This window comes from Sesamum indicum, linkage group LG3 (assembly GCF_026168435.1).
Source record: "Sesamum indicum cultivar Baizhima isolate 11 linkage group LG3, ASM2616843v1, whole genome shotgun sequence".
Taxonomy (NCBI): Eukaryota; Viridiplantae; Streptophyta; class Magnoliopsida; order Lamiales; family Pedaliaceae; genus Sesamum; species Sesamum indicum.
The window spans coordinates 16,796,710-16,823,756 of record NC_142659.1 but is presented as its reverse complement, the minus strand read 5'-3'; the positions used below and the strand labels follow the sequence as shown (position 1 = coordinate 16,823,756).

The 27,047-nt window shown below is 35.1% G+C and overlaps 5 protein-coding genes and 1 non-coding gene across 7 annotated transcripts; 5 read left to right on the top strand and 1 right to left on the bottom strand.

The window, feature by feature from the left end:
* The first annotated feature begins 46 nt into the window (after positions 1–46).
* On the top strand, positions 47–1,449 carry LOC105157814 (uncharacterized). Its single transcript, XM_011074297.2, has 3 exons — positions 47–439; positions 527–704; positions 897–1,449. The coding sequence occupies exons 2-3, from the start codon at positions 529–531 to the stop codon at positions 1,255–1,257; spliced, it is 537 nt and encodes a 178-aa protein (XP_011072599.1). The 5' UTR covers positions 47–439; positions 527–528; the 3' UTR covers positions 1,258–1,449.
* Positions 1,450–3,774: 2,325 nt separating this feature from the next.
* ALDH7B4 (aldehyde dehydrogenase 7B4) lies at positions 3,775–9,994 on the bottom strand. Of its 2 annotated transcripts, none has more exons than XM_011074295.3 (15): positions 9,855–9,994; positions 9,526–9,662; positions 8,888–8,974; positions 8,635–8,766; positions 7,504–7,576; positions 7,291–7,313; positions 7,141–7,204; positions 6,937–6,982; positions 6,547–6,727; positions 5,724–5,900; positions 5,458–5,622; positions 4,757–4,897; positions 4,575–4,672; positions 4,210–4,359; positions 3,775–4,058 (listed from the first exon to the last, which is right to left on the bottom strand). In XM_011074295.3, the coding sequence occupies exons 2-15, from the start codon at positions 9,658–9,660 to the stop codon at positions 4,004–4,006; spliced, it is 1,527 nt and encodes a 508-aa protein (XP_011072597.1). In that variant the 5' UTR covers positions 9,661–9,662; positions 9,855–9,994; the 3' UTR covers positions 3,775–4,003. The 2 variants fall into 2 exon arrangements, with proteins under 2 accessions (XP_011072597.1, XP_011072596.1); XM_011074294.3 differs by having other exon boundaries at positions 9,779–9,937.
* A 3,734-nt stretch (positions 9,995–13,728) lies between these two features.
* LOC105157812 (cation/calcium exchanger 4) lies at positions 13,729–16,323 on the top strand. The gene has a single exon (XM_011074293.3). The coding sequence runs from the start codon at positions 14,090–14,092 to the stop codon at positions 16,028–16,030; it is 1,941 nt and encodes a 646-aa protein (XP_011072595.1). The 5' UTR covers positions 13,729–14,089; the 3' UTR covers positions 16,031–16,323.
* Positions 16,324–18,349: 2,026 nt separating this feature from the next.
* Positions 18,350–21,298, top strand: LOC105157810 (Subtilase family protein). The gene has a single exon (XM_011074291.3). The coding sequence runs from the start codon at positions 18,413–18,415 to the stop codon at positions 20,735–20,737; it is 2,325 nt and encodes a 774-aa protein (XP_011072593.1). The 5' UTR covers positions 18,350–18,412; the 3' UTR covers positions 20,738–21,298.
* Positions 21,299–21,762: 464 nt separating this feature from the next.
* On the top strand, positions 21,763–21,844 carry TRNAS-GCU (transfer RNA serine (anticodon GCU)). The gene has a single exon. It is a non-coding gene; the product is annotated as a tRNA-Ser (tRNA).
* A 2,875-nt stretch (positions 21,845–24,719) lies between these two features.
* On the top strand, positions 24,720–25,097 carry LOC148788733 (uncharacterized). The gene has a single exon (XM_088878111.1). The coding sequence runs from the start codon at positions 24,720–24,722 to the stop codon at positions 25,095–25,097; it is 378 nt and encodes a 125-aa protein (XP_088734237.1).
* The last annotated feature ends 1,950 nt before the right edge of the window (positions 25,098–27,047 follow it).

Genomic DNA, 27,047 nt, shown 5'->3' with positions numbered 1-27,047 from the left:
GATTGAACCCCATTTTTCCATTTCCACACAAGGAAACACACACCCAATTTCATTTGCTTATCATCTCTCTCTGTATATATACACTCATTTCTCCCTCTATTTTCCTTCCCACCACTCCTACAAGTAAAAATTCCAAACACCCAAAACCAAAAATCCTCTCCTCTCATCTTTCCCTTCTACAGATTCATCGATATCTGTTCTCTTCCGCAGCAAATCTCTGAGAAAAAAGAAAGAGGGTTTTTGGCCTGAACATGTCTTTCGTGTATACATTCTTCATCCCTGAGGAGGCCAAGGTGGAAGAAGAAGGCGAGTGGGAGAAGGAAAGATAGAGAACAAGTAAAGTGGTTGATAGCTGAAAAGTGATTTTCAGCGAGCACTTCTGTTTGTATTCAAGATCCTGTTTGCGTATACCTCGGTGTTGATCTCCTTCAGCTAGCTGGTAACCCTTTTTTTTTTTTTTTATTCGAATTGGAATAAGACCCTTTTGGAGAATTTCGATTTTGATCGGGATTGCTGTTTCTTTTAGGGATGTCGACGAGTATAATTAGTGATTCAATGGTGATAACCCCCGGCCCTGACGGGCCCGCCGTTACTGGGGCTGTGAGTAAGATTTCGGGCCAAATCGATGTGGATTTTGCGAAATGCGATTGCTGCGGGCTTACGGAGGAATGCACCCTTTCATACATTGAAACGATTCGGGAAAGGTAAAAATTGTGGTGATTTTTGTTTGTTTTTGTTATTTGACTTTTTTCTCATCGTTTGATTATCATTCTTGATGTCAAGTGCTTTAATTCTTTGATTTTTTGTAATTTTATACAGAAGTTTTCAGTAGTTTCTGTAGTTCTTTGTAGATGCTTCACAAGTTTAATTATGTCAAACTCTCTGTCATACATCAGGTATGGTGGCAAATGGATCTGCGGGCTTTGTGCAGAGGCTGTGAAATATGAAATCTTGCGTTGTCAAAAGCTAATAAGCCCGGACGAAGCGATGGCCCGGCATTTCAGCTTCTGCAACAAGTTTCGGGCTTCAGGCCCACCACAGGATCCTACTGTACATTTGATTCGGGCTATGACGCAGGTTCTAAGGAAGAGTTTGGAGAGCCCGAAATCTATGAGGTCAATGCCCAGCAGCCCGACGAACAAAAGAGGGGAGCTCGACATGAAGGGCACTGTCTTGGCCCGGTCGGAGAGTTGCATGCCAAGTTTAACCCTGGTCGATGCTACGGCGTACTGTGGAGTGGATGAAGGCTATGAATGAGGGTAGAGGTGAATATGGTAATCTCAGAAGTCAAGAAAAAGAAAAGAAAGAAAAATTTGAGAAGAATGAGAAAGCGAAAAAGGCAGCAGTGTAGTGCTTAATTTTGAATATATGATCTGTAAGTGTAAACAGAATAAGATATCATATCATGGAATGAAAAATGAAATGCTAGTAGTAATCTTCTTGTTTGAATCCTGTTCCTCTTTTGTTAATTGCTTTATATAAATTCTGTTCTATGTTGTTTAGTTGATAAGCTGTCATGCTAAATGATATATATAATCTTCCCCCTTGATGGAGTTCTTGACAGATGCAGATAAGGTTTGAAAGGTGAAGAAATTTTTGGCTAACTGTTTCACTCACGGATCATTTGCTAGTATTATTGGATTGGACATAGTTCACATATGTACCCTTGGATGTCTGTTCTGTTTCTTGTGGTATATTGTCACAGTATTGCAATTGGAAAAGACAGCAACAGCAAGTAATAAGGTGGGTGGCCGCTGTCTTGGATGGTTTTGGTAGCTAAAATTGCACTTTGGTTCATGAATTCAAGCAGTTGTGGGCAGTCGATGTCCAGGTCCAGGTTTGATATTGTGAATAGGTTTAGCCCTTTTCTTGATATCTAGACTATGCCACCGATGTGATTCCATACAGGACTCCGTGTACCAAAGCAATCACAATTATTCATGTAACGAGAAACCACGTAAGATCTATTCTACATTAGTGATCGTGATTGTCTGAATCTCGAGGTCTCAAGACCCCTGAGAATTGACCAACAAGAAGGAACAGCTCTTGTATGAAGTTCCTTGGACGCACACTCGGATCATGTATGATATTCGTCATGTCAAGAACTGCTTTTGCGATATAACTGTGATCCTTTTCAAATTGCAGCTCATGAGAGCCATAAGCCAAAGATTTGGAATCTTGGCTTCCATGATTTTTCTTTGGAAACAGTTTCAGGCAAGTTGCTTCAGATCTAGATCATTTGGACATAGGGTCATTTGAGCATCATTGATTTTGGAATGAAATGCAAGTATGAGAGAGGGTTATGAGATGTGAGTTTGGCAGTATTAGATTGTTCTGACTCTCTGAGGATAATTGTGTTCTTGGCAGGTATCAGGAGGCTCTTGAGGTAAGGGAGATGTTTCTGTTCTGTCCTCAGAACTGTTGGTGGTTGATGGTAACAGGTAGGACAACTACTAGGACTCCACCATACACACCACTGTCAGATGGTAAGGCAGAGAGATTGATAAATACCACAACACAGTCATATGCACCTCTTCCAATAGAGCAATCCATAATCCAACGATCTTGAATGAACCAATCCACATTCGTCTGATATTGACATGAAATATATCTGTGCCATGGCACCTCCACCACTTCTCCCTAAAGGATAGAACTTTCTAGAGGAAAGTAGAAACGGAGGGTAGGACGGTCACTTCCTTTTTCTCCATGACATGCAACTAGTGGGGCATACCCCAGTTCATCATATCATCAAATTTTCTTGCACCTAATCTCAATCATTGATGTGCCTCTTGCTAACAACCCATCATCTCAAGTTCAATGATCCTCTTATGTTTTTCACAATCACACCCATCTAGAGAATATCATGGAAATTGTGAAGACGTAAAATGTAATTGTTTGTATTCAAAATAAAGTAAATTAAGCTGATGGACAGGACCACATTAAACCCACCATAGTAGAATGATAAACAACCTTATCATCTTCAACGTTTGACGCGCAAACACTGACAAAATGATGGTGTGCCCATTTTTCTACAAAAAGCTGACATTAAATAAACAAATAATACCCATTCAATAATAGAAGATACTTTTTTCTGGTGTGTCATGTAAATAATAAAAAAAAGTTAGTATTATTTGATTTGGTAAACAACTTTTTGAATAAAGAAACTGGTTCGGAGTTTGGTTTGGTTGGCTGGAAAGGCATATTTTGATTTCTTTACACTTCTGCTAAAACTATGATTACGTTTGAGTATGGTGAGAGTCTTTTTAATTAAATTTAATCCAATATATTTATTCCCCGTATGCCAAGTTATTAAATAATATAGACTATATTCCCGCCAGATTCGGATCCCGAAATGCCTCTTTATTTCATCCGATCGAGACTTTTCTATCAAAAGTTTCATTTTTAACATAAATATTCGCTGCAATGTTCTTTTAGGCTACATTTGGATTGATGGAATAGCAAATCCTTCGAATTGTTTGGATAATTATAGATTCAAAGAATTTCAAATTCTTTACCTCTAAATTTGAATTACATTTTGTTGAATATCGATGAATTTCAAATTCTTCTAATATAGAGTCATTTGAAATTCTTTTTTCAAATCATCCCCTAAAATCCAAATCCATCGCCCCAAATGTAGTCTTAGTTCCTTCTAAGTCCATAACTACCCTCAAGTTCGAAAATTCCATTCGATTGAAATCCTTAGCTCTAAATTCTATAATTGAAGCAGAAATCATTAGAATTTGAACCTTCACAGTGAAACTAAACATGCAGGAGTGGAATGAGAGTCGAATTCATTCATTATTCCATGCTGACAGCCATGGATCATTGGTAGAAAGTCTTGGCCAGAAGCCATGTCTAATTATACATACAAATCTTTCAATAGCTGCTGATTCAGAAATGGAACCAGCCACAACCAATTAACACCATCAGTTACAGGAAAACATCCCTGGACACAGTTACCAGTTCACTTCATCTGCCAAAGTTGATTGCTCCTCAAGTCTGTTTACCCAAAGTTAATGCCTTGCGCCAGAGGCAGCTCGCTTCCATAATTGATAGTGCTGCGTTGATGCATGGGAAATGCGAAAAATCAGAAATGTTTTATCTAAGATATGAATACTTGTTTAAGATGACCCATTGGACACATTAAAGAGTACAGAAACAGGTACGAGAAATAAAAAGCGCCACTGAAGGAAAATGATCGAGTTTTACCAAGTTGAGCGCCTCATATATTGCTTCCAAGAATCACTTCCAGCTTCACGGCCACCTCCAGTAGCTTTCTCACCACCAAAAGCGCCGCCTATTTCGGCACCATTTGTTGGAATATTGACATTTACGATACCACAATCACTTCCTTGGGGCCTGTATTGAATTTATGCACGTGGGAAGTTAACAGAAGCTAGCAATAATAAAATGGGAGGACATGATTTTTGTACAAAGATGTTGATTTTTAATTTGTCATAGCAACAGCTGTAAACGAAGAATTTATCATTCCTCAATTTAGTGTCTATGAGAGTTATTCTTCAGAAACTAACAAAAGCCAAAGAAGAGTGTCAATGAGCAGTTTAATTACTCACCCGATCCATTTGAATATAATTTCAGGTCTGCGGGTGAAGATGGAGCTGCTTAGACCTTGAGGTACGGAATTGTTTATTTCAATTGCTTCCTTCAGTGTCTGCACATACATCAGGTACTTGAAATTATTGACAACTCCTTAACGGAAACCTTCAGATAGGTAGGAGCTGAAAAGTTGTGTTACCTGAAACTTCATGACGTAAAGAACTGGACCAAACAACTCTTCCTTGACAACCTCAGCATTTGCAGAAATTTCAACTATAGTGGGCTGCACGAAATTTCCTTCAGACTCTATAATAGCACCTCCAGAGATGATCCTTCCTCCCTGGAACACGTCATAGGTAACTTCAGTGAAATCTAGTATAACAAGCCAATCTTTCTAAGAACCTTAAAACTACTGCAAGAAAGAACAGAAGCTTGTTAACAACCGAAACCATCACATTTTAATATGCCAACAATAATAATAGTCATCAAGTAGATATTAGAGATAAATGGTTGCTATTGTCATTTCCAAATGCAGTGTACAAGAAACTGTCCCCTCGGTAACTTATGTTCAGGTGTATTGCATTACACGAAACTAGTTTAAACAAGGAAGAATGGGTCATGTCAGCTATCAAGCATTTGATCTTTTGATCAGATAAACCTCCCTATCTTTGCCATTGCAAAACGTGCAAATAGCACCAAGAATAGATTATATGCAAGAGTTCTATAAGGAAAAATAAAGTGCATGGATTATAAATAAAGCCAGCTACGCAGCCTTTACTTCTATATCTGGGGAAAGAATGAATGAGAAGGACCAAGAAAGTTAACCTAAATGCAGATTAAACAATTGCATACACACAGGTTATTAGAAAATGCAACAAGAATTTGGCAGACATCACGAACCTGAGATTTGATTATCTCTATTCCCTTTACAAAATTTTCCCTTGAAGCACGAGTATGCAGCGGCCCAAGTAAGGTACCCTTCTCCAATGGATTTCCTATCTTGATTTGTTTGTATGCTTCAAGTAACCGTTCAAGTACTTTCTGATATATACTATCATGAAGAAGCTTCATTTCCAGGACAAAGAAGAGGAAGAAAGTTGTTAAGCATAAGATCTAACTTTTTGTAATATCATCCATAGAGGAGACAGCAAAATATTTTAGAATACCAGTCTACGGCATGTAGTGCATCTCTGACCAGCAGTACCAACAGCAGCAAATAAAACTGAGCGAACAGCAAGTTCAATGTCGGCATCATCCATGACAATTATAGCATTATTTCCACTAAGTTCAAGCAGGCATTTGCCATATCGTTGATTTACTGTTTGTTGAACCATTAGACCCACCTGAAATGAACACACATCAAACAAGATGAAAAAGGATGATATGCACATCAATCTGCCAGTCATTTGGACATGCATGCTGCTGAAAGTCTTTCTGTAATGATACTGAGACGCAAGAATTTGTTCAGTAACAAACACCAGGAACATCCTTATACACATATAATACTAACAACATCAAAGAATAAAAAGAAAACTAAAAGTATCACAAGCCCATAGTTCTGGAGTTTGAGTAATTAAGGCAATAACAAGAGCTATGTAGTAGTTTGTTCAAGTATATCCTTTATCAACAACTCGTTTGACGTGTACTTTTCCCCAAGAAATTTCAGACAATTACCATTGCACAAGCACATCTAAGCACCAAATATAAAGTTTCGACCACATCAGGCAATGAATTCTGCTCTTCCTTCAGTATATGCGAGTAAAAAAGAAAAATAAGAGAAACCTAAAGAGAGGCTAGCAACAGATTTGAAAATCAAGCAAATATTAAAACGAAATACTGTATAAAAACTAAGTATTATTTAATTGAACAGGATTTATTCCCTAGTTAACTAATTCTTTTACGACCAACTTTTTGACTTCATAACCATGAAACCAGCTTATAGTCCTGATCACAGTGACAAATACAAAAACTGACACTAAGCACAAGTACCTTTGAACTCCCAGTGAAAGAAACTAGAGGAATGCGTGGATCTCTTGCCATAGCTTGACCAACTTCAGCACCTCCACAAAATGCTGTGAAAATTGCACCTGGTAAATTGTTCTTCTCTAATACTCCAGCAATTATTTTTGTCATTGCTATGGTAATCAGAGGTGTGGTGGGAGCACCCTTCCTAAAAGACCGTAAAATAAGAAGAATTCACAATTTTGACTTTCATATTGACTGAGAGAATAAACTATTGATTATGCAGGATAAAGATTAAGCAATCATAGGTAGGCAGGAGAAAACAGTAAATCGACATATTCACACCAGCCTTTTGATTACACTCACATTTAAATAAATGAACTATAACAAAGGAAAACAGTAGGGCAAAGGACTAACCAGACGACAGAATTTCCACAAACCAGAGCAATGCATGCATTCCATCCTAAGATCACACCCAAAACATTAGAACTCAACATGTAAAACTAAACACAAAAACAAACGACTTAGTTTTACCAACATCATGTGGCAAAGAAATTAGGCTCAGCTGTCCCAGTGCCTATATCACCAAATTCACAATATATAGTATGTCTAAACGCTCACCAAGAACAGCGCAAGGGAAGTTGAAAGCAGTGATCACACCAACTATCCCTAAAGGATTCCACATCTATTCAGCAACAGCATGAAACAAGGTTAGAAATTACAATATATAACAATATACATAAAACTATGATCCAAATAACATCTAGATACCTCCAACATCATATGATTTGGTCCTGTTCAAAGATTAAAAATAAAAAGTAAATAAGTTAGCTTCTATGGAATACATAAAAGTATGTGGTTTCTTCAGGTAGTAAATGTAATATCTGAACTCCCAAAACAAGCAATATAGACAGCATCACCAAAAATAGCATCAAGTATAACCGATAAATAATTAGAAGTAAGGTTGCAAAATTATAAGCTTACGTTCAGAAGGTATAACAGATCCATTCAACTGACGACTTAATCCCACAGCGAAGTCACACATATCAATTATTTCCTGCAATAACATTGATCTGACATAAGAGAATGGATTAATCAATATCTTGATACTCTTTGAAGTTCATACAGATGAGGATATGCCCACTCAGTTTTTATGGAATATCTGACAAATTACAACTACTACTTCTCAAATTATAAATTTCCAAAAGAGATCAAATTGTGAAGCTCGACCAATAACACGAATCTTTCAATATTTGTAGCTTATATAGTTGCAATTCCAATGTTCTCCAAAGCCATCCTTCAATGAAGTAATGATCTCGAATGAAACCATAATGTAAAAGATTACATACCAAAAAGTAAAGACAATACAACTTTAAACTCAGAATATCTGCTTGTTTTGAGCTAAAACATAACACAATGTGAAGTCATTGTCATTAATGGATAATTGTCTCTTTGGAAACATAATGGTGAACGACGTGTTCAGTGCAAAATTATTGGTGGACTATTCGCAATAAAGACTATGCCACTTCCCATAAAATTCCAGGAACATGTCCTCTGCCCGACAATGTACTTTCAAGAAGTTTTTTGACGTCAGTCAATTCAGAGAGCAAAAAATGCATCACAACCCAAACAGAACTGCCTTTCCCATTTTTGTCTTTTCATTCTCTAGTATTCTGTTTTTCTGAGGGGAATATGCATTATCCCCCATTTTGATTCATTGGGTGAAATTCTGATGAAAATATAATAGCGTAAAATGAAGCACTTGACACACATGCTGGTTCAGGTATGAGATTTCACGGTTGAGATCTATGCTTTCTGAATGTTGAGAAGGAAAGGGCTAACGATTTTTACTTGCATTCAAGAATTGGGTTACCAGCTGTCATGGAGCAATGCGTAATACATGCAAATTTTTCTTTGATCTTTTCTTGTCATAGCTTTAGCTTCTCAATTTTTTTTGTTACGATAAGAAGTTGAGCAATACATGCAAAGTCGAAGGTCTTAATTATCTATCCAAATTTTCAATTCAAACTAAAAGAGAAAAGAACGAATCATAGTGAATGGTATTACATAAATCATATTCCAATTCCAGTTCCGGATAGAGTATACTATAAATACCTGGACTTCCCCTATTCCTTCTGCCAGTATTTTCCCCATTTCAAGAGAAACAAGCCGACCAAGGTGATGGAGTTTGGTTCTCAGTGCATCACCAATCTGCCTCACAATTTCACCTCTCTTTGGTGCTGGAATCTGAAGCAAGATCAGACATCAAATAGAGTTATCCATAGCAGCTATCAACAGCAAACTAGTAATGTGCAGACAAAGCTAGGATCCGCAATGATTAGTTCTGTGAAGTAATGATCAGAAGAACCTGCATCCAAATCTTTGCGGCATGAGCACATGCTTGCATGCCTTCCTCATAGTCTTGGATAGAGGCTTCAGCAACTTCAGCAATTGGCTAAACCAAGAAATAAGTAATGTATCAGGGAACTTGAACAGAATAATACAGCATCCCCAGTCGCTTCAGATTGGGAACATCACTAAAAGTGTAAAAGGATAATAATACTAGTCTTAGAAACTTGTTCCCAATTTTAAAAGACTTGAAAAGTATATGGTGAGAAAATCACCCAGAAATAGAGATTAAAGGCATGCAACATGTATTCTGAATCCAACTAAATATACACAAAATCAGTTAAATCCAAATGCATACATATCTCCACATATTTCATCTACTAAACGAATTTTCATCATGCCCCACAAACATTTCTGAATTTCATCTTTGCTAATCAACGACGAATCAACTAAGAAGAGTTGAAGTCATATATTCATAAATTTGTCCCAAATTTTATTTTACTCATATAGTTCCCGCATGCAGCATGATGCTTGAATCATGATAAAAAAACAAAAACAAACCTCAAACATAAAAACTCTAAAACTCCTTAAAGCATCAGTGGAAAAAAATGAAAGTATTGAAGAAACAAGTAACAATTTTAAGTTAAAAAATAAAACCTGATTATCAGCAGGATTGACAGAAGTAACCACGGGCCCATTCCCTTGCCAGACGCCATTAACATAGCAACCCAAATTCCGCGGCCCGAGCCCGATCTCCTTCAAGAACTCATACTCTTTCTTCCGGAAACTCATCTCTGCAAAATTCACAAAACGCACAAAAATTCAAAATTTTCCCAACTTCGGACACTACGATCGAATAATTAAAGGTGAAGAAACGCGAGCTATGGGGCAATCATGAGTTCGGTTGTACCGTAGGCAGGAGAAGTAGTACTCAATTCAGACATTGTGTGAACATGTGTGCGTGTGTCGGATTGAGGATGACTTACAGTGAGATGATGGAAGAGTACGGTACAAATGGTGATAATGAGGGAAAGAAGAGACGTGTTGGTTGAGAATTCTGCGTGTGGGGAATCGAAATGTACTTATGAATCGAAAATGTCGTTTGCTGGTAAGAAAATATGAGAGTAGCATCTCCTCTCAAAAAAATAAATAAATAAAATAATTAAATTTCCATTTGATATAATTTCACATAAATTTTCTGTAATTGAAAAATTATATTTAGTGAAGTTTGCTCCAATTTTCCGTTAGTCAAAACTCACCGAATTTACTAATATTAAAAATATTAACAAAATTTTTTTATTGATATTAACAAAAATATTGAATGAAAACTTATTATAGGTTAAACAGTTCTTTTCGGATGAACCTACCCTTATAATGGTGAAAATATTACCTTCTCACATACATTAACGTGTGAAGATATATAAGGGTAATTTGGTCATAAAAAAATTTATTTGACCTGTTATAAGTTAGTAATAAGTCAATGAGGAATAGATATAATTTTATTTCAATTTTTTTGTTTATATCAACAAATTCAGTGAATTTTGATTAATGAGGGACTTATTTGTTAGACGGAATCAAACCTCAGGAGAATTAGATGTAATTTCCTAAACCACAAGAGATCTATATATAATTATGTCAAACCTCATAAGAAAGGCGAGTAATTATCCAAAAAAAAAAAAATAGAAAAAGGAGGCGCAGTACATTTTGTACAATTATAATTACATACTTAATATTGAAGCCGTAACTTTTTTTATATGGTAAAATTTCAGTATACTAGTAAAATTCAAAAATTGGAGAGCCACTGTCACAAAATACACTTTGGTGGGAACAGAAGGGGGGAATTGGACTATCCCAATTAGCATCATGGACCCATTTAGCCCCACCGTGCACAAGTCAATTACATAGTCTCGAAATTTTCCTGAAGTTCCATTAGGCCATTGTTTCCAAATAGATTGGATGACTTGAGCAACAATTTGGGCTACACGGTGGACATCGTCATGCTTGCTTTCAATCCAGTTGATGGTCACCAAAGAATTAGATTCCAAGATAACCCGTTCTGTCTGTTTAGCAGTCGTAATTACAAGTATATGTAATAAAAGTTTATACAAACATTCTCTAAGTCTCGTTTATTTTGGTGTATAAACTTGTATAAAATAAATAATGTAAATGAAAATAAGATTTATTTGATGTATGGGGACCCGGTATAAAATCAATGCTATATATTAATCACTGTTCGACTTACGTAGCTCATCTCACCTTGAGTTATTCTAATGACCATAACCAACTCGATAAGCATGTGATTTCTCAATTTTACCCATAATATTTTTTTCTTTAATACATTTCAAATGGTTCACTAGTAATTTCTCCACTCAACTCATGTGTATAAATCAAAGTAAACACGATTAAATTTTATCCGGATGCAATTATACATCTAACTAAACAACTTACAATTAATTTTTGGATTTTATTATTTATTTAATTAAAAATAATATTATTAGAATAATTTCAAATTCGTCAGTTTAAATATATCTTAATTCAAATCAAATTTCACCATACCTAACAATTATATTCTAACTTTTATTTATTTATTTATTTAGGTATATAAACTCTATCTAGAGGGGGGAGAAAAAGAACTTAAAGATGATCTGAGTAGATCCCACCATACTTGATGATTTCATCCTCTTTAATTATCATAAAACCACAAGTATTAAATGATTGGGATCATTTTCATCTAAAAGTGCGAGGTATTAAATTATTTTACGAATCAATTTTATTTTACTAGTAAATTTTAAGGGCTGAGCACTTTTTTTCTTTTGTCATTTTTTTTCATCACATATATTTTCATCTTATATTAAAAATTAAATTAATTATTTTTTTCAAGGGCCAAAGAATTAAGCCCCTCCCGATTAATTTGATTTTAAAATCTCGAACGCTATTTATTTGTAAAAAATTCCCTTAGTGTTTAAACTGCTTACCATTAGATCAACAACTTGTTGGTACTAAAGACGTTTGCGTTTGAATTAATTGACTAATATTCAAAAGTGGTCGATTTAACATTTTATTCTAGCCATGTTCCTTATGGGATAGCCCAGCGACATGGGCTAAAGATTTCGCATGGGAAATCTTATGTTCAAACCTATGTGAATGCGTGAGTGTGTCGGATGTATGCGTTAAAACAAAAATTGTTGTAGCCATCTTAACGTTCCTATCTTATTGTATAAGTATGGAGTTCTAATCAAAATAAAGTCTTTATTATGGATACCAACTTCTACATTTAAAACGGCTAGAAAAAAACTAGAAGCACCTTAGGGGATGCTTTTAGCTACTTTGATTTTTTTTAAATAAATTCAACTTTATCTTTTATTACTTTACCCTTATTATAATAGTTTTAATTCAACTTTACCGCTTTTAATTTTTTCTTGAAATTGTATATTTAAAGTTGATATTGGAGTTTTCAAATATATTAAATTTTGACAATAATTAAATTTACACTTACACATATTTAATATTTTAAGTTTTCTATATTTTATATACTATATCATCTAATTATATTATTTCTTTCACATATTATTATTTGATTAATTAATAAATTACTTATTTTTTACAATGATGCAAGTTTAGTTATTACGTATGAATCAACAATTATATTACTTAGTCGGAACATTATTAAATTAACATATTTTTATAACATTTTAAAAAAAATATTTTTTTGTGAAAAAAATAGTTAATAGTGACAAAAAAAAAGTGAAATAATAAGCAAAAAGATAGTATTTTTTTAACACATATGAACAAAACAGTCTTTCATCAATTAAGTTTATTTTAGAAGTGATTTTTCTCCAAACGCTACTTTAGCTTTTATCTACTTTTTTTTACCATTATCCACTTTTTATTCTACTACAACTTCTAATTTTCTTTTACGAAAATCACTTGTTTTAAAGCAAAAGTTTTTGCAAATACTCCCATAATGACTAATTAATAAATTGCAAAAGTAACTAACAACATAGTGACTAATTAACAAATTACTAAAGTAAGATTAATTTTGCAATTTTATCAACTAATATTTTCTTCATTGTTTTGTATTAAAAAAATAAATAAATTAATATTAAGTATTTCAAATTAGTAAAAAAGTTTAATGATTAAAATTGAAAACTCATTAATAAAAATATGCATCAAACAAAAATAGAAAAAAAAATTGATCTCAATATCTTAAATGAAATGAGTTTTTTTATATAATAAAATTAGTTATCATCGTACGCGGTTCCCGTGAACATATAAAAAGAATCTTGATGTGAGATTATAAGAAAAAAAAATAGTAAAAAAATAAATTATAATAAATATGGAGAAGTAGGATGCGAGAGAAATATAGAGTAGTGGATAGTTAAGAGGAAAAAGATAATTATAAAATTATTTAAAAAATATTGAAATTACTAATCTGACCAAATAATTTTAAAGAGAAGAAATGAAATGAAGGGTAGATTAAGACAATAAAGTTGGTAGAATTTTATTTTATAATAGTATAGATAATGTCCGTAGATAGTATAGTAAATAAAAATAAAATAGGTAACTTTTGGTCATTATAATGTTATAATTCTACTTGAAAATTTATATATATATATATACAATTTTACTTTCTCTTTATTTATTCTTCCTAAAAACGTGAATTTTATATTTATATGTCCATTTTCACCCGAACCAAACAAGTTTTTAATTCGAAAGCATGATTCAAATTAATAATAGAAGCAAATTAAGGGTCAAAACTGAAATTTGAGACATTTCCCAAGGGGGCAAAATGTAATTTAACATAAAAGCAAAGACCAATAATTGAAAACCACCTGTTAATATCCCGGCAATTGAGAATGAGCTTTTTCCCGAGAGGAAGCTTCCCGGAAAGAAAACAATCAAAACGTGTTCAATCAAATTCCAAAACGATTCTCATTTAACTCTGATTTTGTTCTCCCCTTCAGCAACATTTGTAAACCCTAGTTCCCAATTCTTTTGACCCTTACATCGTTCATACAGCTTCCTAATTTGCAGGTCAGTTCAATCGATAAACTTTTCTGTTTCGTTTTTTCTGGACTGGGGTTTCTTAGCTGCTCCCGAGTTGAAGAATTTGATTTCTGAGCGAATTGAAACCCTGGACTTGTTTTTTTTCTTGTAAGAGTGTCTTTAGCTGAAGTATAGCCATAGATATGGGATTTTAGGTGAAAGTTTAGGGGAAAAGATGAGGAAATTGAATTCATTTTTCGGTAAAAGAAATCCTCGGCTTAGAGGGACTTTTAATGGGTTGTGTACCCTGATTTTTGTAATCTTGTTTTACTATCACGGGAATTTTGGGATGAGTCCAATTTTAGGGCAACCATCCTCTGTACCATTCCCTAAATTGAGGTCGAGAGGAGGATTTTCTGGGGTTCGGAGGGAAATGGTTGAATTAACAGTGGATTCTCATATTAATGTAAATGGGTCTGATCCTAATTATGTGGATGTTAAAGATCCGCAACTGTGTTCGGGATTGCTTAATCACAAGGGATACAATAGTAGTTGTGAGTTCTTGAAAGCACACCCGCAATGCACATCGGATGGTTTTCTGGATTACCTGAAGTTCTTCTACTGTGATTGCAAAGGGAGCGCTTGGACGTTTCTGGTCTTAGGTGTTTGGCTTGCGGCGTTGTTCTATCTTTTGGGTAACACTGCAGCTGATTATTTCTGTTGTTCTTTGGAGAAGCTTTCGAGTCTGTTGAAGCTCTCTCCCACTGTCGCCGGGGTCACTCTGCTTCCGCTTGGTAATGGTGCTCCTGATGTCTTTGCCAGTATTGCAGCTTTTGTAGGGAGTGGAGCTGGGGAGGTGGGACTTAATAGCGTGCTGGGAGGCGCAGTTTTTGTTACTTGTATTGTTGTTGGGGCTGTTTCCCTTTGTGTAGCCGATCAGGATGTTCAGATTGACAAGAAGTGCTTTATAAGGGATATTATGTTTTTTATTTTTACACTAATGACCCTTTCGTTGATCTTGTTTGTTGGTAAAGTGACTGTAGGGATCGCCATTGCTTTTGTATCAATATATATAGTATATGCCTTTGCTGTTGCTGCCAACGAGATTTTGAGGGAACAAGCACAGAGGTTGAAATTGGATGCTGTCACCCCTTTGCTTCCAGTCAGAGGAAGTGTGTTTTCTCCAGGAACTCCAGAGGATGAAATGTTTACCTCTTTGCTTGAATTCGAAACCGAGAGTGATGGAGCCCATTCTCATGTTTCCTTGCCGCAGTGGATGTGGGCCTCTAATCTGGCGATATATTCAAACCAAGCAGTGAAGATACCTGATGCTGACAAGTATTTGTGGGGATGGAATGATGATGACACAGGTACAGAAAGATCATCATTCTCATGTTCGAAGCTATGTGCCCTTATGGAATTGCCTTTAACAGTTCCAAGGAGACTGACAATTCCCTTGGTTGAGGAGGAAAACTGGTCCAAAGTATATGCTGTAGGGTGTGCTTTATTTGCACCGGTTCTTCTCGCGTGTCTATGGAGTAGACAAGACAATGTGGGTTCTCAAAGTAGAATAATTGCGTATGTTGTGGGTGTTTCACTTGGTTTCATACTTTGCATTTTTGCATATAAGCACACAAGATCAGAACATCCCCCCAACAGATTCTTACTCCCTTGGGTTTTAGGAGGGTTTTTTATGAGTATTGTTTGGTTTTACATGATAGCAAATGAACTTGTTGCTCTGCTCGTCGGGTTAGGTGTAATTCTAGGTGTCAATCCCTCCATCCTTGGGTTGACCGTATTGGCTTGGGGCAACTCCATGGGTGATTTGGTTTCAAATGTTGCACTGTCAATGAATGGTGGCGATGGCTTGCAAATTGCCATGTCTGGCTGCTACGCAGGTCCCATGTTCAATACACTTATCGGATTGGGTACCTCAATGCTACTTGGAGCCTGGTCGGAGAAATCTGGTGCATTTATGGTCCCACAAGATACAAGCTTGTATTACACTTTGGGATTTCTCTTGTCAGGACTGACTTGGGCGCTCGTGGTCTTACCCCGAAATGAAATGCGTCCTAGCAAGATGCTTGGAGCAGGACTTTTCACAATATATTTGATATTCCTCTCTTTAAGAGTGGGATCTGCTATGGGTCTTATTTCTCTTGTCGGGCTTAGTTGATTTCATCCACAGAATGTAGGAGCTGAGTATGGAGACTTCTTGATCCAGGGAACTGGCGAGGGCCCAAAAATTTTATTCATGCATGATCAAGGAGAAAACTTGCTTGTCATCGGTATATATCACCTTCTTTTTTAGTCTTCATTCTTGTCCGCAGAAGGTATATAGCACGTTCTGTGTTGTCATGACACTAAATGCAGCGACCTATGAAGGGAAACTGTAAAATAGCTAACACGACGCAACTCCCTGCAACTGCGTTAATTAACCATCTCAAAGATTGCTCGTTTTATTCATCATTGCTTGGTATTCATATTGTTTTTATATTTTGCTTCCACGTGAATAGCCATCTTTGACATTATGCAAATATGTGTGAGATTGTCGCTTACATGAAATTCAGTTTAACATGTTACCTATGTTATGTCCCCTAATGCCTAACCTTTATCTATTCTACTTGATGATCATCTCAACAGTACAAAACCTTGTGTTCATATATGTGACAGGCCCGAAAATCCTTCCTCCTACGATATTGATGGAGAGAGTTCTCATTACAAAGTTCTCAAATTGACATCAATTTTTCTGGAAAAAATTTCTCTTTTAATCTGTCCAAACGCAACAATCTTATTCATGCAACTATTAAGGAAAAAATGCACTTTTGGTTCCACACAGTAGAGGAAGTTGCATTTTTGGTTCCACAGTTTACTGATTTGTCACATTTGGTCCCATAGAATAAAAAATTGTGTCATTTTTGGTTCCATAGGATAAAAAATTATGACGAAAATTTTACTTTTGGTCTCACGCAATAGATGATGTAGCACTTTTGGTCTTATAGTTTATGAACTTAATACATCTTGTCCCATAAGATAAAAAGGTGTAGCATTTTTGGTATCATAGATTGTGGTACATTAGTTCCGTAGGATAAAAAGTTGTCGAATTTTTTTAGCTTATAGGACTAAATATGCTAAGTTCATAAACTTTGAGATCAAAGTGCAACACCTTCTATTGTATGGGACTAAAAGTATATTTTTTTTTCAAAATTGTGGCACATTTGAATAAATTTTTGTTCTAAATACTAAATTCATATGCTGTTGGATTAAAAGTGCAATAACCTCTACAAAATGGGAACAAATATTCAATTTCCCCAACTATTCATCAAAATATAATGGAAACAAATCTGAGTAGTGCACGAATGCAAGAAAATGAAAGAGAGAAGACAAGTACAAGAACTTTTAATACACCCGCCATTCCGTCTACGTTCATTGCTATGAAGTGTGTATACAGCAACAGTTATTATCATTAAAGCTACTGCTCATTTTGTATATAGAAAAGCAGTAATTAACAAGTAGACGCACGCACATGATTTGTACATAAAAAATTTCTCATTTTTGGGCTCAATTATATATTACATTCAGACGCTAATTGTTTACGTGAATTTTCACCCACATCAGCTATAAATAATATTATTATTGTATGATAATTCAAGGTTTCAGAAGTTATATAGATGACATAAAATTTGGGTAGCTGAGGGTGGCATGATCCATGAGATACCCACCTCCTACCTACTTATCCACAACCCTCCCTTATCTACCCACCACCTTCCCCACTTCCCCAAACTCATCATCTAATATTATATTTGAAATTGATCGTATCAAAGAATCGAATAAAAGTCGTGATGCATAAATAATTCTTTAACTTTATTTACTTTTGGTCCAAAAATAATTTATGCTATCCTTGTCTTCTTTGTATACTTTTTTTGTTACAACCCTATTATGCTAGGGATCATACGTCACTTAAATAATAAATTATACAATTTAAAATTAGCAGGAAATTCAAACAATCATCCACCTCAGATATTATCTATAAAGAAAGAAAAATTATGTTTTTGGTTCCATAAAATAAAAATTATTTTACTTTTGATTTCACATTTTATAGATTAATAATTGTTGTGCTAAAATATTAAAAAAAAAACATTATAAAAGTGGTTTAAAAACTTAACAAATTTAATCCCATAAAATTAGTACATGGAACACAGCTACAACATTTATTAATTTTACGAGACTAAAACTAATAATGTTGTAAAATACAAGATAAAAAAAGTATAATAATCTGATTTTTTATGAGACTAAAAATACAATTTATTCGAAAAAAATTTATATATCATATCAATTATTTGAGTACAGAGCTATCCATACTTGCATATAAGAAAGAACATATATTTAAATATCTTGGGAGAAGGTCCACCGCCAATGATAATCCAAAACGTGGCCCAATGGGAGCCCACCAATCAGGTAAACGTTGCCGATTTATTGGTCCCTTGTTTTCGGCCTCAAGAATATTCACTTCATCTTCGTCTCCTCCTCCACTCCCACTCCACTTTTCCCGGAGAAAATGAAGCCTCCGCCGATCATGGCCTTGTTCCCTCTCCTCTTCCTGTTTCTCCTCCCTTCCGCTTTGTCGTCCGACGACCAGGAGACCTTCATCATCCATGTTTCCAAGTCTCACAAGCCTCTCGCCTTCTCCACCCACCACCACTGGTACTCCAGCATCATCCAGTCCCTCCCCCCGCACAACCGCCCCGCCAAGATTCTGTATACTTATGATCGCGCCGTGCGTGGGTTCTCTGCCCGTCTTTCCGCCGCTCAGGCTGCTGCTCTGAGTCGTGTTCCCGGCGTGATCTCCGTGATCCCCGACGCAGTCCGCCACCCCCACACCACACGCACTCCTAAGTTTCTAGGTCTTGCTGATTCGTTCGGGCTGTGGCCGAACGCTGACTACGCTGATGACGTCATCGTCGGAGTTCTTGACACGGGTATCTGGCCCGAGAGGCCGAGCTTCTCCGATGAAGGGCTCTCCCCGGTTCCTTCACACTGGAAAGGGAGTTGCGTGGATGCTCCTGATTTTCCGGCGACTTTGTGTAACAAGAAAATTATCGGCGCTAAAACGTTTTATTTAGGGTATGAAGCTTCGCGGGGTAAAACAATGGAGGAGTCGAATGAATCGAAGTCTCCGAGAGATACGGAAGGTCACGGGACACACACAGCATCGACGGCTGCCGGATCCAGAGTTGTAAACGCTAGTTTGTTCGGATACGCGAAGGGAGAAGCTAGAGGCATGGCGGTCAAAGCGAGGATTGCTGTTTATAAGATTTGCTGGGCGTTTGGCTGTTACGATTCGGATATATTGGCAGCCATGGAGCATGCTATTGAAGATGGTGTGGATGTAATTTCGCTTTCCGTTGGTGCTAATGGTTACGCACCACAGTACGACTTCGATTCGATTGCAATCGGAGCTTTCGGTGCGGCGGAGCATGGCATTGTGGTGTCTTGCTCTGCTGGAAATTCAGGGCCTGATTCATACACAGCGGTGAATATTGCTCCGTGGATTTTGACAGTTGGAGCTTCCACTCTCGATCGTGAGTTTCCAGCAGATGTCATCCTCGGTGACGGCAGGACATTTGGCGGTGTTTCGCTGTACCATGGCGACTCGCTCGGCGAGAAATTGCTCCCGTTGGTTTACGGCGCGGATTGTGGAAGTAGATACTGCTACACCGGCCAGCTAGATCCCGCTAAGGTCGCCGGAAAAATCGTGATCTGCGATCGCGGCGGCAATGCCAGAGTCGAGAAAGGAAACGCCGTTCACGTTGCAGGAGGCGCCGGCCTGATAATGGCGAATTTAGCTGATTCTGGCGAAGAACTCCTCGCTGATGCGCACTTCATTCCCGCTACGATGGTCGGACAAACGGCCGGCGACAAGATCCGAGCATATGCACGGTCCGATCCAAATCCCACCGCCACAATTGCATTCAGGGGAACTGTTATAAGCACATCTCCACCAGCGCCGCGCGTGGCTTCATTCTCGAGCCGCGGCCCAAGCTACCGCACCGCAGAAATTCTCAAACCAGATGTCATTGCCCCCGGAGTTAATATTCTGGCCGGCTGGACCGGGTACATTGGTCCGACAGATTTGGAATCTGATACAAGAAAAGTTGAATTCAACATCATTTCTGGTACATCAATGTCTTGTCCTCACGTGAGTGGCTTGGCTGCTCTGCTGAGAAAGGCTCATCCCAAGTGGTCACCTGCAGCCATCAAGTCTGCGTTGATGACCACCGCTTACAATCTGGACAATTCCGGTGGCAACATTACGGACCTTGCCACAGGCAGTGAGTCCAACCCATTCGTTCATGGGTCGGGCCATGTGGATCCAAACCGAGCAGTGGATCCCGGGTTGGTGTATGACTTGGAAATCACTGATTATGTGGCATTCTTGTGCACAATTGGATATGATTCAAGGAGAATTTCCGTTTTCACTAAACAGGCTTCTTCGGTTGATTGTGATGCACTAGGATTCAAGACTCCAGGGAATTTGAATTACCCTTCATTTTCTGTTGTTTTCTCCGGTAGTGAAAGCGTGGTGAAGTATAAGAGGACGGTGAAAAATGTTGGGAAAGAGGCGAATGCAGTTTATGAGGTGAAAGTGAACACTCCACTGGGTGTGGAGGTGAGCGTGTCACCTAGTAAGTTGGTTTTTAGTGAGAAGGAAGACAAGTTGTCATATGAAGTTACATTTAAGAGTAGTGCTAATGCTGTTGGATTTGAGATTACGGGCAGCAAATCTTCATTCGGGTCAATTGAATGGAGTGATGGAGGTAGCCACCTTGTGAGGAGCCCGATTGCTGTGCTGTGGCGCCGCAACTCGGCTGTGGCAATGTGAAGTTAATTTCGTTGATGTCACGGGAGAGACGTGATCGAGCCTTGTTGATCAAAGGGAGTTAGTAAATGAAGGATTGAGGATGGTATAAAGAAAATGGATCAGCAAGGCTTGTCATTGTTCGTCTATTGTTGTTGATGTTAGTTGTAAAATAAGGATCTGAACAAATGGAAAGTGATGTAAAATCTGTCGTATGGTGTACATTTTGAGATTCTTAGGCGGGATTTAGAAGTGTTCTTCCACCAAATTCCTAGTGATGCCTAAGTTATTGGAGGGGTATGAAAGCATGAAGACAGTGGAAGGAAATTATGAATACAATGAACTTTGTCTATTTCAACGCTTTAAAGCTCCGGTTTTCATTTAATAGGATGATCTTGTGTTGTTCTTGAACTGTCGATAGTTTATTTTCATTACATGAGAGTGTTCCAAACCGACCCAACTGACCTTTTGCATGATGTTACGTGTTGCTTTCTGGGTGGGTCAAGTCCCATCTTTGGCTAGTGAAGTCTGTTCTTGATCCGTCAATATATGAAACAGCTTTGATCAGTGTTCATTCTGAAGTAATCCTTTTGTTGCTGCATTTGAATTTTATGTTGGAAACTTTAGGTCGAAAAAAGGAGCGAAGGAATGCAGTAAACAAGCAGTTACTTTGATGGAAATATGGGAGCATGATTTAGCAGAACAGATGAAAGCAATTGCGTCGGTTCATTAGTAGGTGTACGTATGCACAATCTATTCATGTATTCTAAATTAGTCTTCTTACATCTTATTATATCCCACCCACTTCACATGTAAAATGAATACAACATTTACATCATCTTACATTTGAATTCTAAGACATAGTTATCATCCTTGTGCTTTCAAGGGATTGTCAAAATGGAACTATTTTTGTTCCAATCTTGCCATTTAAGTTACTTAACCGAACAGGATAAAATATTAACAAAAAGAGATCAGGGAAGCTTCAAGGTGGGAAATCCTTTTTAACTGTTATTAGAAATATTAATAATGAGAAGAATAGGCATGAGAGCGTCGCTTTGGCCGAGTGGTTAAGGCGTGTGCCTGCTAAGTACATGGGGTTTCCCCGCGAGAGTTCGAATCTCTCAGGCGACGTTTGTGATATGGTTTTGTTTGGTGATAGGGATGATCCTTCCTTCAACTCATAATCATATCCAATTCTTCCAATCCGAAAAGCCACTTCATCTCTATTTGTGAATTGTGATGCACTTCACTTCACCATTATCATTTACACATATCAAAATAATTACAAGATACACAAACCACAACTACTTCAACATTAGTTGCTAGTTGGAACCACCACTTCATTCTTATCATTTCATTCAAATTGGGTTTGATTGAATTTGAATTAATTATATAACAAGTACATTATATTTATAATGTTACTAATGTATAATTTAAAAAAAGTGATCAATCACATCACAAGCATATCATACTTACATTAGTATCATTTGACCAAACTTAATTTTCATAGAAATTTTTCTTCACTCCACAGCATCCTCCAATTCTACCATAATTAGAAGTGGTGATAAAAAAAAAAATTAAACCCGATAAAATCAAATCAAATTGAACCAATTTTATGATTCATTTTCAAGCTGCGATTAAAATAAAATCGCAGCGCACTTATCAGTTCAACTTTGATTTAAAACTTAAAAATCATCAAAAATTGAATGAAGCCATTAAATATATAATTAATTTTTAACTTCTATATATATATTTAATAATTTAATAAAATTATTTAATTATTTAAAAGAATTTCATAATCAAATAATAAAAGCCCACAGTTCATATATAATCAAAACTTCACACTGCAAAGCCCATTTTTTTTAAAACTCAAACTAGGGCTTCATACAAAAAAAATCCCACAATGCGAAGCCCGTTTTTGTAATTCTTCGATAATGTATTACTTTTTTTTGTCAATGATAGACTTTTAATTATTATTTTTTTTTAATTTAAACGTTTTATTAAAGTGTTAAAATTGCCTAAAATCACATTTTTAACTTAAATTTTGAAAGTATAAATTGGTAATGACAATTTAATTTAAAAATAACTTTTAAAAAATAAAAAATTGCGCCATCATCACCCCAATAATTGGACTCAAACTCACTCACAATAAAGTTAGGGATAATTCCAATATCCGTCCTAAAATTTTATGTAAATTACATACAGATTTTACTGCAGTTTAAAAAATTATATCAAGCACTCGAAACATTTATTTTTATCCAATAAATGAATTCTCTTCATTAGTCAAAAAAAATTATGAAACTTGCTGATAACCGATAGAAATGTTAAATATACTCTTTTAAATTATAGAATATCTACAATAATTATACCAAATATTAAAAAAAATAGTATAATTATCCCTTTATTTTATCAACACTTTGAAAAATTCCAGAACTCTTATCCATCTTCTTTGTTCTACAATTATGTATATTATTTATTTATATTCAAATCTTGAAAAATATAAAATTAATTAATTGAGCTTCTTACTATGATTGCTACAAGACAAGAACCTTAAACAAAGTTGCTGACGTGATTCCATTTGTTATGAGACAAAATTGTCATACGCCATTATTATCCTTTAATTAATTTTCGACGGTGGGGGTTTGTTTTTGTCCACACATATAAATGGCCTGGCCCCCTTTCTTTTTTTTTTTTTTTTTAATATGAGTTGTCGTGGTATGTGATTCCCGCAAGTATATAAAAATAATTTTAGTATGAAATAGTAAGAAAAAAAATTATAATAAATATAGAGAAAGTAAAATAGAAATGTGGAGTAGTGGTAGTTAAAAGGGAAAAAGATATAATTGTGAAATTATTAAAAAATATTAAAATTACTAATCCGACCAAATTTTTTAAAAGGGAGAAATAGAATAAAGGGTAAATTTGAGTATTTAAAAATTGATACGATATAAAATTTTCTTTTATAATAGTATAAATTATTACTAGCCAGCTTAACACGTAGTCCTTATACGTAATATCATATAGATACGGCACAAATTTTAGATATAAAGCAGATTGTGTGATTAATATGAGCAAAAGTGAAGAATGAATATGGTAGTATATCAAAAATTAAAAGATGACGTGAACAATTTAAATAAATAAGAGTAAATTACAAAGCACTTTCATGAGATTTGACATAATTATAATTATATTTTTATTTTTTGAAAAGTTACAAGTACTCCTTTTGTATTAACATTTATGACGTCTCACTGTAAGGGGTATTTAGAATTTTATAAACAACAATGAAATATTTATAATTATAACAAATTTCAGAAAAATTCATTGAATTTACGGATAGGTTCAAAACGTTTTCTTATGAAAGGACAAAACTTGAAGAGAGAAATTCAAACTATTGCAATTTTGTATTAGGAAAAAGGCCAAAAACCGCAGAAATTGTGTAAGCATGTTCTTTGTATGATCCCATGAACCCCCAACCCCCCCCCCCCCCCCACCCCAAAAAAAAAAACAAAAATAAATAAATAAATACATTTTTCAATATTAATCATGACATAATTCATCAACACCATATTAGTTAAATATATTTTCATTAAAATTCTAAAATTAGAAATCATTGACCCAAAATTCTTATTCAAATTAAATTTAGGTAAGTTGAACAAATTATTTATCAAGTTCAATACAATAATTCTAATAATTTACATTTATAATTCATTCAGATCTGACCGCACTTAATTTGAATTAAAAATTTTCCATTATAAAAAGGTTGTCAAATTTCGATCCTTTTTCTTACTAATCCATATAGAAAAAAATATGTATATATATACATATAGAAAATATATATAAAAGTTATTACAAGATTCAAAATTTACATTTATCATGGAATTGATATAGTGTCATGATTTTTTTCCAAATGAATTTCCAATAATACCCCACCACCATCCCCCGCGAGTCCCCATATAGTCAACTCCTCTCTTCCCATTTCGCTCAATACCACCCCCATCTCATCAAAATGTCTTCAGAAACCGATCCCTTGGTGACCAACAAAAGACCCACCCAAAACCACCAGTCCTTCCGATGGACGCTCCGCCGAGGACGGCAGCGTCTCCCGACCGTCCGCCTCGGGGGGAAGAAGCCCCGGTTCCTCTTGAGGCTGTGCAAGAGGGCGAAACTGAAATGGCTGAGGGTGAAGTACGTGTCGCTGCTGAAAAAGGTGAAGAAATGCTATGAGTCGATGGTGAAGGAGGTGGGGGAGGGGAGAAGGACAATAGAGTCATTTCAGCAGAGGATGCTTTTGGAAACATCCTTCGCCATTCCCGTAATGGGACTTTCCTTCGCCAATTATAACTATCCCTCCGCTTATGGTGTGGAGAGGGCGACGCTGTTCTAACTCACCTTTTTCCCCACAGGTCTTTTTCCTCTTTCCTTTTTTGCCCCTCCCATTCTCTCTCTCTCTCTCTGTTTAAGAATGTATTGTGTAAAATAAAAATTCATGAATGTACAATTATCAAATTATAATTTGATAATTGATCAATATCTTATTTTATGATAAAATATCTCACACTTAATTCTACCTAATAATAATAATTTACCATAATTTTAGTTTATAGTGAACAAAATCATAATCAATAATAAATATTCTTTGATTATGTGATAATTAGGGGAGAAGATTAATTAAGAAGCAAAAATGAGTAAGATTAAAGGAATTAATAATTAATTATATCATTAATGCTGGAGATGAGTTGTTTCTTGGAATCGAATCTCTTCTTGGTCGTGCACAAATCCAATACCTCAAATTGCCCTCGTCTTCGTCTTCGTTGCTGTTTTATTACGTAAAATATTATCCGTTTTGATTTTTATGTTTATTTTGAAAATATGTCTTGTTAAAAAAATAAAATTTTCTATTAAAAAAATTATTGTAAAATTACCTAACTACCCTAATAGATGGGTCTCGAAATATATAAAAAATAGTGGGGACAAAACAACTATTAAAAAGCCCAACTTATTTATAAAAATATTTTAAGCTGCAATAAATACCTTCTTATTAACTTATAACTTTTAATTTATTTAAATTTAATGCTAAGGAAAAGGTATAGTTTCAAATAATATTATTTTTGTCCAACAAACTATTCTTATAACCATAATTTGGTCATAAAGCATTTTTCGATAAGTCAATATTAAATCAATCGAAAATAAATATGGATATTCATTGATTTTATTTTATTAATAATAATAAATTTTGTGAATTTCAATCAACAAAAAAAATTATTTATAAAACAAAAATAAATGTAAAAAGCTTAAATATAATTCTTTTACCCAGAATAAATTTACATATAATTCTACTAAGATTTAAGGAAGTGTGTCGTAATTATCCCAATTATACTCACATGAACGAATCAATTATATTCGCAAAAACAAATAAATAAATGGAAGCTATCATCACTGCTTTCGTCACAGATTCCCCTTTTAATTTATATATATATTTATAATTTGGGTTTGGATTTATTTGAAAATGAATAATAATATTAGCAGGCACGTTGACTTTGACAAAACTCCAAACAACAAATTAGTTATATATATTTTTATAAAAAGAAAAATCCCTCCACATCACAAACAGCAGTCAATGACAGTGTAGCACTAATTTTTTATGAAGTCAAAAATACCCTTCATGATAAAATAATTAATTTATTCAATTTTTTGTAAATTGATAAATTATTATTTTTAATTAAAAATAAAAACAACGTGCCACAACGATTAATATTCTAAAATTATAACACAGTTGAAACCACGTGGACTGTTGTCCTTATCAGATGCGCTTCCACGTGGAATGTATATATAATTTTCTAAAAAGTAATTGTATTTTGAATGATATTGACGTGTCTGGTGGTTATATGTGTAGTTTTTCAAAAGATATGAATATTTTTTGTAAATAAATTATAAGTGAGGGGTGTAAATATAATTATATATTTTTTATGATTAATTTTAGTTTCTTACTATCATGGAACTGGCTGGTCTTTATAGTGTTATGTCATTGAGAAAGACCTATTCTTGGTATCTTTTAGTCCAGCACTCAATTTTTTTTTGTTATTTCCAATTTCATTTTTTTTTCTAATTTTATGTATCTGTATTTATATATTATATCTATGTAACCATATAATTTCATGATATTTTATTGGGAGTTCTTGATTAGTAACTATGGATAACAGGCTTATCTCTAGTTATTTTTTTCTAATTATACGTAAATTTTTATGTAGTTTACAAGTTTAAATCTAATATCCCTGATGTTTAATTCTATCTAACAAATAAGTCCATCCACTAGTCAAACTTCATAAGTTTGCTA

Bases quoted from the DNA above. Each gene is read 5' to 3' on its own strand.
- ALDH7B4 (XM_011074294.3), bottom strand. From the start codon at position 9,812: ATGTCTGAATTGAGTACTACTTCTCCTGCCTACG. The intron at 8,975-9,525 runs GTTTTATTTTTT...TTCTTGGTTTAG, and splicing joins TCAATCCTGCTGATAATCAG to CCAATTGCTGAAGTTGCTGA. The intron at 4,898-5,457 runs GTTCGTGATGTC...GACGTGTTCCAG, and splicing joins TAGAGATAATCAAATCTCAG to GGAGGAAGGATCATCTCTGG.
- LOC105157814 (XM_011074297.2), top strand. From the start codon at position 529: ATGTCGACGAGTATAATTAGTGATTCAATGGTGATAACCCCCGGCCCT. The intron at 705-896 runs GTAAAAATTGTG...GTCATACATCAG, and splicing joins ATTGAAACGATTCGGGAAAG to GTATGGTGGCAAATGGATCT.
- LOC105157810 (XM_011074291.3), top strand. From the start codon at position 18,413: ATGAAGCCTCCGCCGATCATGGCCTTGTTCCCTCTCCTCTTCCTGTTT.
- LOC148788733 (XM_088878111.1), top strand. From the start codon at position 24,720: ATGTCTTCAGAAACCGATCCCTTGGTGACCAACAAAAGACCCACCCAA.
- LOC105157812 (XM_011074293.3), top strand. From the start codon at position 14,090: ATGAGGAAATTGAATTCATTTTTCGGTAAAAGAAATCCTCGGCTTAGA.